Genomic DNA, 19,816 nt, shown 5'->3' with positions numbered 1-19,816 from the left:
TTGGCAACAAGAGCCTCTCGGTGGAAGCTGCAGTGTACCCAAGTGGCGTCGGGAGCAACTGCTTGCACACGTGTTACCCATCCACTGTCTCCCTGTCATGTCTTTTGCGCCATCAGTATAGATACCAACATCAGCAGCAGCTACGTTTGGCTACATACGGACCATTTCTGGAATTCCCGCAAGAGAGTAACAGTTAATGTGACTGGATGTTAATTATTTGAATAGGCTACCTGTATTTGACATTGTGTTGTTATTTCGCTGAACACTAGATGGTTTGATTTTATTTTGGGCAGTGAAAAGAAGCTACTCAGGCGAGAGAAAAAACTCACCCAAATGTATAGCCCCGTTGGAAAATATAAATGGACTGTTTGGGAATACCTGGTTTAGACCATTGCTCTCAAGATATTGAGGAATTATCTCAATTCACAGGTTTGTGGTTGGTCAAGGCTTATTTATTGTGAGTGCTTGTCAGTTTCATCTGGGTCACAGAACTCATTACCATGGTTTCTCACTTATTTGGTCTTATTAGAAGTGTATGAAAATGAATCACTAAAAATATCAACCACCCTGGCAAGGATAAGGTGTTGAATGTGTATGTGACCATGACAACAAGTATTCTCTTGAATTCTTTACAAATGTTCTTCTGCAGTCAACTCACAGCCCTTTCCTTATTGATACAAATGAGATGTGTTGATGAGCAGAGATTTGATAATGGCATTCAAATCATAATCAATCAATTCTGTTGGACTGCTCTTTCATACCACCTGTGGACTTGCTTTGCCAGACAAACATTTACATTTTTTAATTTGATTGAATATTAAAACATACAATCTACTTGCAGTGTAGCCGCTCAACATTTACATTAGTCAGTCATCTAACAGACTACCATCCAGAGTGACCCACAGAAGCAACCAGGGTCAACACCCTGCTTAATGGCACATCAACAGATTTCCCACAAGGTAAAAAACATGGAGATCCATCAGTCACTGGCCCAAGCTTGTCTAGCAGCCATATCAGCTATGTTTTTTTTAAAGGCAGTAAATGAGGCTGAATGAACTGTTTCGCTGCTAGACAAGGCTCCGCTGAGAGCCAGATGTCCCAGTGGTAAGGATTCACTCCACGGTGTTGAAAAGAAAGCTCTTCTGTTGGGACAGCTTTATGTAAGCCCTTACATTTTGTGAGCATCGTTTGTCACCGTGAAAGTGTTTGTGTTGTGTAGTGGCTTTGCTGGCATGCATAAAAATAAAAAAAGTGACTTTGCCCCACCAAGATGTACATGCTAAAATCACAACTGCATTATCATTACACAGGTGCACCTTGTGCTCGGGACAATAAAAGCCCACTCTAAAATGTGCAGTTTTGTCACAGAACACAATGCCACAAGTTTTAAGGGAGCGTGCACTGCCCCATTTTGCAACAATATGTATTTTTCTGTATAACCTGTATTTAACTAGACAAGTCAGTTAAGAATAGATTCTTATTTACAATGACGGCCTACCCCTGCCAAACCTGGACGACGCTGGGCCAATTGTGCTCCACCCTATGGGACTCTCAATCATGGCCAGATGTGATACAGCCTGGATTTGAACCAGGTACTGTAGTGATGCCTCTTGCACTGACATGCACTTAGGCCGCTACGCCACTCGGGAGCCCCCGATCTGTATATAATTCCTGGAAGCTGAAAATGTCCCAGCTCTTCCATGGCCTGCATACTCACCAGACATGTCACCCGTTGAGCATGTTTGGCATGCTCTGGATCAACGTGTACGACAGTGTTCTAGTACCCGCCAATATCTAGCAACTTCGCACATTTATTGAAAAGGAGTGGGACAACATTTAACAGGACACAATCAATAGCCTGATCAACTCTATGTGAAGGAGATGTGTCGGACTGCATGAGGCAAATGGTGGTCACACCAGATACGGACTAGTTTTCTGATCCACACCCCTACTTTTTTTAAAGGAAACAGATGCATATCTTTATTCCCAGTCATGTGAAAGCCCTAGATTAGGGCCTAATGCATTTATTTCAATTGACTGATTTCCTTATGTGAACTGTAAAGTTCACAAAAAAGTTCACACAGTAAAATATTGGAAATTGTTGAATGTTGCGTTTGTTTTTGTTCAGTATACTTCATTACGTTTACAAAGATGTAACATGCATGATGCAACCATTTCTGTCACAGAAAGTAAAACTGTGTTTTAACGTGCAACTTGCCAAAAATGGAAAACAGGTTAAATGGAACCAATTTCAATCTTTTTTGACATGACCAAATGTGTTTAATTTTTGTTAGTTGTTGAGAGACTGAAGCTATCATCTTTGTCACCAAGCCAGGACCCTCTTCTGTGAGGTTGGAAGCTGCGTTCCCATCTGGTAATGTGCATCACCTGTCAGTCACAACCTTGAGGTTGTAGAGACTTTTGAAATCAAGCAAAAACCAAACCCAAAGCATCTATTATTAAACCATCACTTTGTATGCATCATATGGGAATACACTGTACAATAAAGATAATGCTTATATAAACAGCATAATGTACACCGAAGATGTCCATCATGATCAATCAACTCCTGATGTTTCAACATGTCTAAGAACACTTCAAATGCAGTATACTTTTTTTGCAGCACTCTTGTTTGTGGCACAGTTTATTGCACTTGTGCAACCACTTAATAATCTTGTGCAGAAATGTACATTACTTTTCACAAAATATGTATTAATTGGGCATGAGAAACAGTGGGAGTGGGGTCAGAAGAATCAACTATTTGAAAAACAAAAGTAATCATTTTACCATCTTATCTTACAGTACAAAAACCCTGACCAAAAATATTTCAGCTGGTTTCAAGACCATTCTCTGAACAAATCCTGTGCGGGTGGGTGGGAGGGTGGGATGAAGGGGTTCACGCTGTTTGTGGCACAGTGGTTGGCAGGGATGCCGATGCGGCGGTGGCAGGTGAACATCTTGCGCAGCTCGGCACGAAAGCGGTTATGCAGCCAGGCATACAGGAAAGGGTTACAACAGGATGAGCTCATGGCACACAAGTGGCACAGCAGCTGGATGAGCAGGAAGTAGCGCTTGTCGATCAGGTCAATGTCAATGTCCCGTAGCACGTTGAACACACTGATGGGCATCCAGCACACGCCGAAAGCCGCCACCACCAGGGTGATCAGACGGAAGGTCTTGCGCTTGCGGGTTCGCTGGGCCTCGGCCTGGCTCTGGGTGCGGTGGCCAGGCACCACACAGTTACGGAGCTTGACAGAGATGCAGAGGTAAGAGATGCAGAGGGCAGACAGAGGCAGGACATAGGTCATGAAAAGTGTGCTGTATGCGTAGGCCAACCTCTCTCTCTTCTTGCCCATCCAGAACTCCTCACAGATGGTAAAGCCATCATTCTTGAACTCCACATGGTAGGTGTGGGCCACGGCCGGGGCCACAAGCCCACAGGAGAGCAGCCAGATCCCAGATAGGAGGTAGGTACACCCCAACACTGAGATCCGCTTCTTCAGAGGGTGAACTGTGGCATAGTACCTGGGGATAGGATCAATTTACCATGTCAAGTGTGGGAATCTTTTTTCTTCTTGATCTGACAATTGTGTAAAGACATCACATCATGCTTCTACTCATCCCTCTCCATAATTTGATGTGAATGTCCCTGCAGATGATTTTATTTCCTGTTATTGATGTAAAGTATGAATCATCTCTCTGAGTTGAACTTTTAGAAAAGTCTTAAGGGTGCTGAATAGAGCTGTTAAGAATTCTTTATGTGACAGAGTTCAATCTATACCTAATCATCGTTCCGGTCCAGCCACAAATACTGAAACACCATGGAGGAAATCTCAATAAAGGATAAATAATAAAAACTGTAAATTAAATGTAATTATGTAATGTGATAGAGAAGCTTACATAGAAATGTGATAATGTGCTCATTCACTCCAAGTCTAAAAAAGTGTATTTAATGCAACCTCGACCAAGGCTTACCTGTCAACACCAATAGCAGTGAGAGTGAAGACAGACACGTAGACGGTCACTGGTTGGATGAGGTAAACCAGGTAGCACATGAACCTCCCAAAAACCCAGCCGCGAGGGTTGAAGGCATAGGCCAAGGTGAAGGGGACACAGGTGGCACACATCAGCATGTCGGAGAAGGCCAGGTTTCCAATGAAGAAGTTAGTGATGTTGTGCATCTTACGGGTGTGGCAGATGACGTAGAGCAGAAGGTAGTTGCCGAACACCCCGATCAGCACCACCAGGATGTAGCAGGGGATGATGAGCAGCTTGAAGGACTTCAGCAGCTCCACCCCCACAAACTGAGGGCTACGTTTGGACGAGGAGCTGTTCTGCAGCGCCACCTCAAACACCTGCCCACTGGTGTTCCCCTCCATGCCAGCCACACAAGGCCCAGGGGAGGCCAGCTCTACAGTCAATCCACTGCCACTGCCTTCCATCACAGAACTGGAGAAAGGGCAAGAGGTGCCTAGAGAGAAAAAAGAAAGCGGAAGCATAGCTTATTAATCCTCTTGTTTCTGATGTGGCCAGGTCTACTTGCATTCCTCATAACCAAACTAAATATTTTAACCCAAATGCCTGTTTTTATTATAGCATTGTGGTGATGGTGATCAGATCTCCGAGAGGTCTGTGTTGCCTGCAATACAGACCCATATTAAGTTGTTCTGGATGAGATTAACATCCACTGTCATGTATTTATTTTACCAGCCACCCATTATATAAACCCTTCAGGAAACTCTTAATTTAGATTTACAAAACAGTTGGGTTGAACCACAAAAACGTTGCCCTTCAGAGTCTAGAGGGAATAAAATGCATTAAGTACGTTTACACATCGCATGAATGTCTCTGGTCACTGAAATTATATAAATAATTGTGATGCAAATTAGCAGCACTCAGACACTGACACATGAGTGGGCCAGAGAGAAGCTCTTTATTTCAACGAGCCTCTAAATGTGAAATCATGCTTTCCTTGACATCAAATCGTGACCTAATCAGTCTAGAACAAAATCATTTTGCTGAAATAGTCACCAGATAATTAGGGTATGACAAAAGAATCTATAGATGACTGCATACAGTGCCTTCAGAAAGTATTCTCACCCCTTGACTTTTTCCAAATGTATTGTGTTAGAGCCTGAATTTAGACTTGTCAGTGGCCTACAAACCCCATAATGTCAAAGTGGAATAATGTTGATAGATTTTTTTTAAACAAATGAATTAATAGTGAAAAGCTGAAATGTTTTGAGTCAAGGAGTATTCAACCCCTTTATTATGGCAAGCCTAAATAAGTTCAGGAGTAAAAACGTGCTTAACATGTCACATAACAAGTTGCATGGACTAATAGTGTTTAACATCATTTTTGAATGACTACCTCATCTCTGTACCCCACAAATGCAATTATCTGTTAGGTCCCTCAATCAAGCAGTGAATTTCAAACAGATTCAACCATGAAGACCAGGGAGGTTTTCCAATGCAGGTACCAATCTGTTGTTCTGCCCCTGAACAAGGCAGTTAACCCACTGTTCCTAGGCCATCATTGAAAATAAGAAATTCTTCTTAACTGACTTGCCTAGTTAAATAAAGGTAAAATAAATACCCTACAAGACTTAAGGCTGTAATCACTGCCAAAGGTGCTACAACAAAGTACTGTGTAAAGGGTCTAAATACTTGTGAAAATGTCAGTTCAAATCAAAAAACTTGCTTTTTCTTTTCGGGTATTGTGTGTAGATCGGTGAGGCAAAATTCGGTGAGGCATAATTCATTCAATTTTAGAATAAGGCTGTAACATAACAAAATATTGAAAAGGTCAAGGGGTCTGAATACTTTCCGAATGCACTATTTGCAGTTGTTTTTTAAGTTATTGTCCTGCTGGAAGGTGAATTAGCTCCATTTCTTTTCTTTATATACACTGCTCAAAAAAATAAAGTGAACACTTAAACAACACAATGTAACTCCAAGTCAATCACAATTTCACATAATGTTGTGCAAATGGAATAGACAACAGGTGGAAATAATAGGCAATTAGCAAGATACCCCCAATAAAGGAGTGGTTCTGCAGGTGGTGACCACAGACCACTTCTCAGTTCCTATGCTTCCTGGCTGATGTTTTGGTCACTTTTGAATGCTGGCGGTGCTTTCACTCTAGTGGTAGCATGAGACTGAGACTACAACCCACACAAGTGGCTCAGGTAGTGCAGCTCATCCAGGATGGCACATCAATGCGAGCTGTGGCAAGAAGGTTTGCTGTGTCTGTCAGCATAGTGTCCAGAGCATGGAGGCGCTACCAGGAGACAGGCCAGTACATCAGGAGATGTGGAGGAGGCCATAGGACGGCAACAACCCAGCAGCAGGACCGCTGCCTCCGCCTTTGTGCAAGGAGGAGCAGGAGGAGCACTGCCAGAGCCCTGCAAAATGACCTCCAGCAGGCCACAAATGTGCATGTGTCTGCTCAAACAGTCAGAAACAGACTCCATGAGGGTGGTATGAGGGCCCGACGTCCACAGGTAGGGGTTGTGCTTACAGCCCAACACCGTGCAGGACGTTTGGCATTTGCCAGAGAACACCAAGATTGGCAAATTCGCCACTGGCGCCCTGTGCTCTTCCCAGATGAAAGCAGGTTCAAACTGAGCACATGTGACAGACGTGACAGTCTGGAGACGCCGTGGAGAACGTTCTGCTGCCTGCAACATCCTCCAGCATGACCGGTTTGGTGGTGGGTCAGTCATGGTGTGGGGTGGCATTTCTTTGGTGGGCCGCACAGCCCTCCATGTGCTCGCCAGAGGTAGCCTGACTGCCATTAGGTACCGAGATGAGTCCAGGTCTGGGATGAGATCCCTCGGGAGACCATCCGCCACCTCATCAGGAGCATGCCCAGGCATTGTAGGGAGGTCATACAGGCACGTGGAGGCCACACACACTACTGAACCTCATTTTGACTTGTTTTACAGACATTACATCAAAGTTGGATCAGCCTGTAGTGTGGTTTTCCACTTTAATTTTGAGTGTGACTCCAAATCCAGACCTCCATGGGTTGATAAATTCATGGGTTGATAAAATGTCCACTTTATTTTAAGAATGTGAAATGATTTACTTCATATTTTATTTATTTATTATTTAAATTGTTTAACTTGGGTCAAACGTTTCGGGTAGCCTTCCACAAGCTTCCCACAATAAGTTGGTTGAATTTTGGCCCATTCCTCCAGACAGAGCTGGTGTAACTCAGTCAGGTGTGTAGGCCTCTTTGCTCGAACACGCTTTTTCCGTGCTGCCACACATTTTCTATGGGATTGAGGTCAGGGTTTTGTGATGGCTACTCCAATACCTTGAAATTGTTGTCCTTAAGCCATTTTGCCACAATTTTGGAAGTATGCTTGGGGTCATTGACCATTTGGAAGACCCATTTGCGACCACGCTTTAACTTCCTGACAGATGTCTTGAGATGTTGCTTCAATATATCCACGTCATTTTCCTCCTCATGATGCCATCTATTTTGTGAAGTGCACCAGTCCCTCCTGCAGCAAAGCACCCCCACAACATGATGCTGCCACCCCTGTGCTTCACGGTTGGGATGGTGTTCTTTGACTTGCAAGCCTCCCCCTTTTTCCTCCAAACATAATGATGGTCATTATGGCCAAACAGTTCTGTTTTTGCTTCATCAGACCAGAGGACATTTCTCCAAGAAGTACGATCTTTGTCCCCATGTGCAGTTGCAAACCGTAGTCTGGCTTTTTTATGGCGGTTTTGGAGCAGAGGCATCTTCCTTGCTGAGCGGCCTTTCAGGTTATGTCGATATCGAACTCGTTTTACTGTCCTGTTTCCTCCAGCATTTTCATAAGGTCCTTTGCTGTTGTTCTGGGATTGATTTGCACTTTTCACGCCAAAGTATGTTAATCTCTAGGACACAGAACGTGTCTCCTTCCTGAGCGGTATGACGACTGCGTGGTCTCATGGTGTTTATACTTGAATGCTATTGTTTGTATAGATGAACGTGGTACCTTTAGGCGTTTGGAAATTACTCCCATGGATGAACAACACTCGTGGGTGTCTACAAAAACATTTCTGAGGTCTTGGGTGATTTAGTTTGATTTTCCCATGATGTCAAGCAAAGATTCACTGAGTCTGAAGGTAGACCTTGAAAGACATCCACAGGTACACCTCCAATTGACTCAAATTATGTAAATTAGTCTATCCGAAGCTTCTAAAGCCATGATATAATTTTCTCGAATTTTCCAAGCAGTTTATAGGCACAGTCAACTTAGTGTATGTAAACGTCTGACTCACTGGAATTGTGATACAGTGAATTATAAGTGAAATAATCTGCCTGTAAACAATTGTTGGAAAAATGACTGGTGTCATACACAAAGTAGATGTAATATAATAATAATAATATATGCCATTTAGCAGACGCTTTTATCCAAAGCGACTTACAGTCATGTGTGCATACATTCTACGTATGGGTGGTCCCGGGAATCGAACCCACTACCCTGGCGTTACAAGCGCCATGCTCTACAAACTGTGCTACAGAAGGACCATGTCCTTGCCGACTTGCCAAAACTATAGTTTGTTTACAAGAAATGTATGGAGTGGTTGAAAAACAAGATTTAATGACTCCAACCTAAGTGTATGTAAACTTCCGACTTCAACTGTTTTTTCAGGTCTCTCCAGAGATGTTTGATCAGGTTTAAGGAAGTCAAATGACACTCCAACATTAAGAGAATGGAAGAATCAAATGCTTTATTATTTAAATATTTCAGAAAAATCTGGCGACAGACAGAAACAACATAACACAATCTGAAGTCTTATGGGGCACAGTCTTACAAGCATTAAAAACAATATTGTCTGTTGTTACGACGGGAACACGTGAGTCTGAGCAAGTGAGATGTCAATTAATGTTTGTTGTAAATTTCAAGTTGTCTATTGTTTTTGTCTATATATGTTTTTTGTTTATTCAAAAAAAGAATACAAATAAAGTCAAATGAAATATGTCCAGAAAATAGAACAGGTACACAAATGGTGTGGTGGGAAGTCATCAGTATGAGTTTGATCAACTGGTCAGATCACCTTGTGCATTATAATACTGAAGGCAATCATGCACTGAGGCATAAACTGTAATCACTCTCTTTCCAATTAATGTTGGGTTGAATGAGGGAGGATATTGTCTCATCTTTTCAATCTGCCGTGTTCATGGGAGACACTGTGCCTATGAGGGAGGGCAAACCACCAGAGCCAAAACAGATCATTTACATAGCTGAATGTCTCTCAAATGTTTGAAACATGGATTCATCAGGATGCACCCATTGCAGGTGATGGACAGACATCATATTTTATCACGTAGTTGGTGTCTTTCTCTATTTTGTATTCAGCCACATTGTGGCGTAAAATAGGGTATATATGCCATTAGGGTAATAGGGTAATGGACTTGTTGAGGTCATCCTCAGATTGCATAGTGCTGGCTGTGCACCAACAGAAGAAAATATACTCATGATTCCTGCTGATCAGGTGGAATAGATCTGTGAATGTGACTGTGAATGTTTTATCTTTATGTCTCCTCGTCACATCAGAGAACCCACAGGTTGTCTAAAAACTCACCCACTCTACTGGGAGACAGACAGGGCTGGAACACTAGACAATCTATATCCCTCAGTCAGGCAATATCTGTTCTGCTAGTCGCTAGTCTCATAACTCAACTCAGGACAGAACACATTAACAAAGGGGATATCTGATTCAATATGATACTGTATCTCAATCGCTGAAAAACACAGGATTCAGCACAATAAATGCACATTATGCACATGGGTTTCACTCTCTCTGCAATGTGCTGGAACAGGTATTAGCTTGGAACATTTTGGTTTAATAATGTTGGTGCTTCAAAACCTGCATTGCTTGCTGTTTGGGGTTTTAGGCTGGGTTTCTGTACATCACTTTGAGATATCAGCTGATGTAGGAGGGCTATATAAATAAATTTGATTTGATGCCTCCAGGCACTCAAACCTTCTATTTCTAATGCGAGTGGCAACACGTTAGAATGGTTCTGAATGGCAGCTAATGCAGGTCTATCTCTTGGTAGTGCTGATCGATGTCAACCTGTTAAATACCCTGTCTAGGTAGAACCCGGTTATTAAAGACAATATAAATACATTATACTATGAAGCTTATTTCCATTTCCCGCATAACCCATCCACATCTGATACAGCATGTATAGAAAATGATGTGCTCATTAAAAGAGATGTCTAAAAGCAAACATTATTTGACTGAGAGCTAATTTGTTTTAATTTGTAAACATACTGCTGTACGCACCTAAACCTATATGTGCTGACATAATGTCCCTTGTTGCATTATTTGGAAAACATTGGAAGGTAAGATTTTCTACCCTAGGAATTGTGATGTTGTTAATTCCGTCCTTTGAGAAAAATTATTGTAACATGATTTCCTATTAAGGCTAGAAAACAGGAACATTCATAGTTTAAAGCTTACCTATTCGTCGAGAGGAGCAGGTGTCCAAATTTCAATTCCTACAATATCAGCGGAGACTGTCACAGTGAATCTGTCTGTGACTGTCAACTTTACCACACTTGGAGAAAGCGAAGTGTGCGAATCAACGATCTCCACCGTAGTTTCCCGCTCCACTTAAGAGGAGCAAAGTGAAATAAATACCTTTCGAACTCCCTCAAATATATTCTTCTTCTACTGTTTTACATCATAGATTTGATACGTTTCCCATCACAACGTTCATAACGGTACTTTGTGAAAATGATCACCAAAGCTTCTGTGGGCTGCAGAGCGCACAACTTCTTCCGAAGACCAACCTGATTGCTAGTAGCTTGTAAGCAACAGGTATTCGACAGCGTCTGTTGCAGGCTTGTAGCCTATTTGACCAATACAGTTGGCTGTTTGTGATGATGTTATCAAATAGGTAGACAGCAGTATCTATCATAGGCTACATTTTCTATACAGTCATCAGACCTAAAATAATTTTATTTTTAGAAGTGGATATTGGACTGACAAAACAACCTGGACTCAGGGGTAGACGTAACATAGTAAATGTAATCTTAGACACTCCAATTACTGTTATATGAGACACTCCAATTAGTAGTATATGTAGTATTATACATTTTGTATGGTAGGCTATGTATGAATTTGTGGATGTCCATCATCCATTTCGCATGATATGTTACGAATTACAAATTGTTATGAATTGTTATGAATTGCAATTCATACAATACGCTAAGAATTTGCTAAATGTATAATATGTTTCGTATTCCAATTAGTTGAGGCTCACATTATCTAGGTGGCTACGTGTTTAACGCTAACATTAGCTTTGTGGCTAATGTTAGCTAGGTTAAGGTTAGGGTTAGGGGAAGGGTTAGCTAATATGTTAAGTAGTTGCAAAGTAGCTTATTGGATAAAATGAGAAAGTTGTCCATGCTGAAATTCTAACACGCAATCTTTGTGTTGCTAGATGTTCGCATTATACACCTATACATTCCCGACCAACCACACTACTTTCTTTTTTCCTTAAGTAAACGTAAACTATCATACTAATTTGAGTGTCCTGGATTTATATTTACTTTGTTATGTCTAGTCTATGAGACCAGGCTGGGCAAAAAGGTTAAGGTGAAACATAGGGATCAAACGTAGTAAGTTTAGTAAAGTTGCACACTCACTAATAGTAAGGGGAGACCGGGGAAATTATAACCGTTTTTATATCTATTATAGACATGTTTGTGCAGTGGTGAACCTATTGTACCAAGACTAGGCCTTACGTGTGTGACAGGCTCATGATGATGAAGGACAGCAACCGTAATCCAAACGCAATGATGTAGGAGTGCACTTTTTGTAAAACACAAAGGGACAGAGGTGTAGTGAAGGCTATACGTATAACGTGAATGTCTAGCAACCCAGTGGTTGCGAGATCAATTCTTATAAGCAATGATAACTTTAGCATTTTAGCTAATTAGCACTTTTCAACTACTTACCACTTTTTAGCTACTTGGCAACTCCTTAGCATGCAGAGTTGGGGAGTAACAGATTACATGTCATTCGTAACATATAAGGGTTTAGAAGAAAAACTGTAACTGTAATCCATTACATTACCAGCATTTAAAAAAAATCTGATTACATATACTTTTGAAAAACGAAATGATTACTTGGAGCATTACTTTCAAATTCAGAAAGGATGTTTGCGAGAAAAAAAATCATTGACACTTCTCTGTTTTCTCAATGACATTGAAATCATAATTGAAAAAGGCTCAAGGTTAAATTTGTTCAACGTAAGCGAGTCTGACCATAAATCAGAGACCACTATGATGACACACAAAATGTGTTTGATGGATCGCGGAAAATGAGCAGGAATAGGCTTTTGTAGGCTACAGTCATAGCTATGTCTTCCAATGGTGCGACTGCTGTCGGCATCCAAAGATGATCCAATTTGAAGAAACGTTTGGAGGGAAGGATGACAGCAGTGGTGTAGTCTACGGCGATACAGATATCACGTATCTACGTAGCGCATTGATGTGAATCACACTCCTGCTTTCTCGTTTAGTTATTTGCGCCTTACGGATTGTGGTTTTTATGGATGGCTGTTCACAAATCTAAATGTGTATTTGAACCCAATAATGGTTGAATTGAAGAAGTTTAAGTTCCCTATCAATCATTATTTTATAAACCAGTGGGTAGCCAGTGAAAAATGCGCTCTTGTAACAGGTGCTTAGTGCGGATCCCAGCCTATGGAATAAAAGTGAGGCTTATTCATCTAATTCATGCTGATAAAATAAATTAATTAATTAATATGCCTAAACGACAAATTCTTTTATGCCTAAACGACAAATTCTCAAACTCGCACACGTTTGAGAGACTTACAGGGGCAATCTGTAGTTGCTACATCCATTTTTGGACTATATACAATGGGGCAAAAAGTATTTAGTCAGCCACCAATTGTGCAAGTTCTCCCACTTAAAAAGATGAGAGAGGCCTGTAATTTTCATCATAGGTACACTTCAACTATGACAGACAAAATTAGGGAAAAAAATCCAGAAATCACATTGTAGGATTTTTTATGAATTTATTGGCAAATTATGGTGGAAAATAAGTATTTGCTCAATAACAAATGTTTATCTCAATACTTTGTTATATACCCTTTGTTGGCAATGACAGAGGTCAAATGTTTTCTGTAAGTCTTCACAAGGTTTTCACACACTGTTGCTGGTATTTTGGCCCATTCCTCCATGCAGATCTCCTCTAGAGCAGTGATGTTTTGGGGCTGTTGCTGGGCAACACGGACTTTCAACTCCCTCCAAAGATTTTCTATGGGGTTGAGATCTGGAGACTGGCTAGGCCACTCCAGGACCTTGAAATGCTTCTTACGAAGCCACTCGTTCATTGCCCGGGCGGTGTGTTTGGGATCATTGTCATTTTGAAAGACCCAGCCACGTTTAATCTTCAATGCCCTTGCTGATGGAAGGAGGTTTTCACTCAAAATCTCATGATACATGGCCCCATTCATTCTTTCCTTTACACGGATCAGTCGTCCTGGTCCCTTTGCAGAAAAACAGCCCCAAAGCATGATGTTTCCACCCCCATGCTTCACAGTAGGTATGGTGTTCTTTGGATGCAACTCAGCATTCTTTGTCCTCCAAACACGACGAGTTGAGTTTTTACCAAAAAGTTATCTTTTGGTTTCATCTGACCATATGACATTCTCCCAATCTTCTTCTGGATCATCCAAATGCTCTCTAGCAAACTTCAGATGGGCCTGGACATGTACTGGCTTAAGCAGGGGGACACGTCTGGCACTGCAGGATTTGAGTCCCTAGCGGCGTAGTGTGTTACTGATGGTAGGCTTTGTTACTTTGGTCCCAGCTCTCTTCAGGTCATTCACTAGGTCCCCCCGTGTGGTTCTGGGATTTTTGCTCACCGTTCTTGTGATCATTTTGTCCCCACGGGGTGAGATCTTGCGTGGATCCCCAGATCGAGGGAGATTATCAGTGGTCTTGTATGTCTTCCATTTCCTAATAATTGCTCCCGCAGTTGATTTCTTCAAACCAAGCTGCTTACCTATTGCAGATTCAGTCTTCCCAGCCTGGTGCAGGTCTACAATTTTGTTTCTGGTGTCCTTTGACAGCTCTTTGGTCTTGGCCATAGTGGAGTTTGGAGTGTGACTGTTTGAGGTTGTGGACAGGTGTCTTTTATACTGATAACAAGTTCAAACAGGTGCCATTAATACAGGTAACGAGTGGAGGACAGAGGAGCCTCTTAAAGAAGAAGTTACAGGTCTGTGAGAGCCAGAAATCTTGCTTCTTTGTCGGTGACCAAATACTTATTTTCCACCATAATTTGCAAATCATTAAAAATTCTACAATGTGATTTTTTTCCTAATTTTGTCTGTCATAGTTGAAGTGTACCTATGATGAAAATTACAGGCCTCTCTCATCTTTTTTAAGTGGGAGAACTTGCACAATTGGTGGCTGACTAAATACTTTTTTGCCCCACTGTATATCCATTGATTCTTGAAGAATATAAGTTATAAATGCCTCATGAGTGTAGTTCAACTGTCACGCTCCACGAGAACCCAAAATATAAGATTGTTTCCCCCCCCCAATGTTTGTAAACAATGTAAATGTAAACAAACACTATAGCCACATAACATGATTAAATAAAACAAAAATGTTGATATCATGGATGGCCAGTCCTTGCATCCATAGCTCTGTCTTTTAATCTGAGAGTGGTTACATTTCTCCAGGACCATCCCTCAGCTTTTTACCAAAACAGAAGTGGGCGACTGTTTTGTTATTGTTTCATTTGCGGATTTGCCCTTTAAACAGTTGCATATTATCAAGATATCAAAAATTCCTCAACAAAAACGTAAACAGTAGGCCTATAGAAAATGCAGCATATGGCATTCGTTTTTCACATGTAAATAGCACTTTTCAGTAGTGCTCAAGGCATGCTATTTCATGAGTGCAGCATTTATTTTTCAACTTGAATCAATGAGCCCAATCAGTTCTCCATGACAACAAAATCATAAACAACAGAGTAGGGTTGGCTAATAAGTCCTTTGGGGTTATACTCAGGTAAAACTATTTAGCTAATCTATTCTTCCATATTTCCAAGTCCTATTCTTGAAGATCAAGGGGTATAACATGTATTGGAATGACTGGAACTCTGATAGACGTTTTTTATTATAAATATAGAATTGAAACATAATATTATATGTAGTAGAAAGCGATGGGTTTGAAGCAGCCTACATAACCAACCCATAAAGTCATATTTAACATCCATATATGGCTAGCTATGTAAACTTTAACATTAATTTATCCTGCAATAGATGTCCTTCAATTGGTAACACACATTTTTGTCATCTTCTAATGCCTCTTAAGGGGAAAGTAATCTAAAAGTAACTGAATGTAATCAGATGACCTTACTGAGTTTGGGTAATCCAAAAGTTACGTTACTCATTACAATTTTGGACAGGTAACTGTAACGGATTACATTTACAAAGTAACCTACCCAACCCTGTTAGCATGTTAGCTAACCCTTCTCCTAACCATAACCTTAACCCTTTAGCTAAACCTTCCCCTAACCTTATAACCCTTTTAGCTAACCCTTCAATTAAACTGAACCTTAACCCTAACCCCTAGTTTAGTTAGCGTTTGCCAGATAGCTAACATGCAACATGCAGCAATTTAAAATATTTTACTGAGTTGCACTTCATATATAAGAAGTCAGTCAATTTAAATAAATTCACTAGGTCCTAATTTATGGATTTCACATGACTGGGAATACAAATATGCATCTGTTGGTTACAGATACCTTAAACCAGAAAACCAGTCAGTATCTGCGGTGACCACCGCCTCATGCAGCACAAAACATCTCCTTCGCATAGAGTTGATCAGGCTGTTGATTGTGTGCTGTGGAATGTTGTCCCACTCCTCTTCAATAGCTGTGCAAAGTTGCTGGATATTGTCGGGAACTGGAGCATGCTGTTGTACACACTCAATGGGTGACATGTCTGATGATTATGCAGGCCAAAGAAGAACTGGGACATTTTCAGCTTCCAGGAATTGTGTACAGATCCTTGTGACATGGGGCCCTGCATTATCATGCTGAAACATGATGTGATGGCGGCGGATCAATGGCACGACAATTGGTCTCAGGATCTCGTCAAGGTATTTCTGTGCATTCAAATTGCCATCGATAAAATGCAATTGTGTTCATTGTCCGTAGCTTATGCTTCTAAATAACATTACATTTGTCATTTAGAAGATGCTGTTATCTAGAGCGACTTACAGTAGTGAGTGTATACATTTTTCTTCTCCCCGTACTGGTACCCCATGAGAATCTAAACCACAACACTGGCATTGTAAGTGCCATGCTCTACCAACTCAGCCAACTAACCCAATCGCCACTATGGGACACTCTGTTCACAATGTTGACATCAGCAAACCGCTCGCCCACATGACGCTATACATGCTGTCTGCCACCTGCCCTGTACAGTTGAAACTGGGATTTAGACGCAAAGTGCTAACTTCTCCAGCACACTTCTCCAGTGTGCCAGTGGCTATCGAAAGTGAGCATTTGCCCACTGAAGACGGTTACAACACCGAACTGCAGTCAGGTCAAGACCCTGGTAAGGATGACGAGCAAGCAGATGGGCTTCCCTGAGATGGTTTCTGACAGTTTGTACAGAAATTATTAGGTTATGCAAACCCACTGTTTCATCATCTGTCCGGGTGGCACGTCTCAGACCATCCCACAGGTGAAGAAGCCGGAGGTGGAGGTCCTGGGCTGGTGTGGTTACACGTAGTCTGTGGTTGTGAGGCCGATTGGACGTACTACCAAATTCTCTAAAATGACTTTGGAGGTGGCTTATGGTAGGGACATGAACATTCAGGTCACAGGGACCAGCTCTGGTGGACATTCCTGCAGTCACCATGCCAATTGCATGCTCCTTCAAAACTTGAGACAACTGTGGCATTGTGTTGTGTGACATAACTGCACAATTTAGAGTGGCCTTTTATTGTCCCAAACACAAGGTGCACCTGTGTTATGATCATGCTGTTTAATCAGCTTCTTGATATGCCACACCTGTCAGGTGGATGGATCCTTTTGGCAAAGGAGAAATGCTCACTAATAGGGATGTAAACAAAAGCTTTTTCGGCGTATGGAACATTTCGGAGATCTTTTATTTCAGCTCATGGGACCAACACTTTACATGTTGTGTTTATATTTTTGTTCAGTATAAATGGAGTGGCTCGAATTTACATACAGAAAAATATGAAATGCTTTAAGACCAGGCTGCAGCTTCAGTGGAAAATCATCTGCAAGCAGCAAGAGCACACCGCTCTCAACTGGTTGTTGCATGGAGCAGCTCACAGAAGATCATCAGTAGCCATTAGGGTGGGAGGAAAGACATGTCAATGTATGATATCTACCAGTAAATGCTAACCAAAGCAACAATGGGTATCAAACCCGGTATTGAAAAAGTTTCCCCCTAAGTAGATAGTTCAAATCAAATCAAATTGTATTTGTCACATGCGCCGAATAGTGTAGACCTTACCGTGAAATGCTTACTTACAAGCCCTTAACCAAAAATGCAGCTCAAGAAGAGTTAAGAACATATTTACCAAATAAACTAAAGTTTAAAAAAAATAATAATAATAATAATAAAAAGTAACACAATAACATAACAATAACGAGGCTATATTCAGGGGGTACCCGTACTGAGTGAGTGTGCGGGGCTACAGGTTAGTTGAGGTCATTTATACATGTAGCGACTATGCATAGATAATAAGCAGCAAGTAGCAGCAGTGCACAAAACAAATAGAGGGGTGGGGGGTAATATTCCGGTGCCCATTTGATGAATTGTTCAGCAGTCTTATGGCTTGGGGGTAGAAGCTGTTAAGGGGCCTTTTGGTCCTAGACTTGGCGCACAGGTACCGCTTGCCGTGCGGTAGCAAAGAAACAGTCTATGACTTAGGTGACTGGAGTCTCTGACAATTTTATGGGCTTTCCTCTGACACCGCCTATTATATAGGTCCTGGATGGCAGGAAGCTTGGCCCCAGTGATGTACTGGGCCATACGCACTGCCCTCTAATAGGCCATTTGAGATCTGCAATTCAGTCACTATGCACTGTTTGCCTGAACATTTCTAAAGGCTTTACCAAAAACCTTCCAAATGAAATGTTGACTGCAAAGTAGGCCTACCTGACAGAAGGATATCATGCTGATTTTTATAAATGGGGATGGCATTTGTTTCGCTCAGCTGAATTAAAGGGCACCTTTAACCTAAAAATAAATATATATATATATATTTTTTTTAATTGTCCCGGACATCAAAAATTGGCTCCTGTGGTTTAAGCATTATTGTGGACTTAGACATCACATTTTTGTAATTTTTTATTAAAAAAGTGTGATTTTGAGAGTGAAAATCTGAAAAAAACAAATGGCGCCTTTCCTTCGCAGGCCGGGATGTACACAGTATTCAGACCCCTTGACTTTTTTCCATATTTTGTTGTTATGTTACAGCCTTATGCTAAAATGGATCAAATTGTTTGTATTCCTCATCAATCTACACATAATAGCCCATAATGACAAAGCAAAACAGGTTTGTAGAACATTTTGCAAATGTATTAAAAATAAAAACGGAAATATCACATTTACATAAGTATTCAGACCCTTTACTCAGTACTTTGTTGAAGCACCGATTACAGCCTTGTGTCTTCTTCGGGTATAATGCTACAAGCTTGGCACACTTGTATGTGGGGAGTTTCTCCCATTCTTCTCTGCAGATCCTCTCAAGCTCTGTCAGGTTGGATGGAGAGCGTTGCTGCACAAGTATTTTCAGGTCTCTCCAGAGATGTTTGATCGGATTCATGTCCGGGCTCTATGACGGGTAGCTCTAGGAAGAGTCTTGGTGGTTCCAAACTTCTTCCATTTAAGAATGATGGAGGCCACTGTGTTCTTGGCGACCTTCAATGCTGCAGAAATGTTTTGGTACCCTTCCCCAGATCTGTGCTTCGACACAATCCTGTCTCGGCGCTCTACGGACAATTCCTTCGACCTCATGGCTTGGTTCTTGCTGACTTGAACTGTCAACTGTAGGACCTTATATAGACAAGTGTGTGCCTTTCCAGATCATGTACAATCAATTGAATTTACCACAGGGGGACTCCAATCCAGTTTTCGAAACATCTCAAGGATGATCAATGGAAACAGGATGCACCTGAGCTAAATTTCAAGTCTCCTAGCAAAAGGTCTGAATACTTATGTAAATAAGGTATTTCTGTTTTTTATTTTTAATACTTTTTCAAAAAATTCTAAAAACCTGTTTTAATTTTCATTATGTCATTATGGAGTATTGTGTGTAGATTGATGAGGAAAAACATTTAAAAAGTAATCTATTTTAGAATAAGGCTGCAACGTACCAAAATGTGGAAAAACTTAAGGGGTCTGAATACTTCCCGAATGCACTGTATACCCATTTATCCAGGCGTCACTTCACCACTACAACACTGCTTAGGGTTGATGGAAAGTCAGCAGTCACACAAATCAAATCAAATCAAAGTTTATTTGTCACGTGCCCCGAATACAACAGGTGTAATAAACCTTACAGCGAAATGCTTACTTACAGGCTCTATCCAATGGTGTGAAAAAAAGGTATGTGTGTGTTGGTAAGTAGAGAAATAAAACAACAGTAAAAAGACATTTGAAAATGCAAATAGTCCGGGTAACCATTTGGTTACCTGTTCAGGAGTCTTGTGGCTTGGGGGTAAAAATTGTTGAGAAGCCTTTTTGTCCTAGACTTGGCACTCCTGTACC

At 41.2% G+C, this 19,816-nt stretch overlaps 1 protein-coding gene across 1 annotated transcript; it reads right to left on the bottom strand.

Moving 5' to 3' along the window:
• Nucleotides 1-906: 906 nt before the first annotated feature.
• On the bottom strand, nucleotides 907-11,000 carry LOC118357930 (prolactin-releasing peptide receptor-like). The gene is made up of 3 exons (XM_035735236.2): nucleotides 10,474-11,000; nucleotides 3,976-4,471; nucleotides 907-3,525 (listed from the first exon to the last, which is right to left on the bottom strand). Exons 2-3 carry the CDS (start codon nucleotides 4,440-4,442, stop codon nucleotides 2,838-2,840), a joined length of 1,155 nt encoding a protein of 384 aa, XP_035591129.1. The 5' UTR covers nucleotides 4,443-4,471; nucleotides 10,474-11,000; the 3' UTR covers nucleotides 907-2,837.
• Between the last annotated feature and the right edge of the window lie 8,816 nt (nucleotides 11,001-19,816).

This window comes from Oncorhynchus keta, chromosome 25, assembly GCF_023373465.1.
Source record: "Oncorhynchus keta strain PuntledgeMale-10-30-2019 chromosome 25, Oket_V2, whole genome shotgun sequence".
Taxonomy (NCBI): Eukaryota; Metazoa; Chordata; class Actinopteri; order Salmoniformes; family Salmonidae; genus Oncorhynchus; species Oncorhynchus keta.
This window is presented reverse-complemented; position numbering and strand designations above follow the sequence as displayed.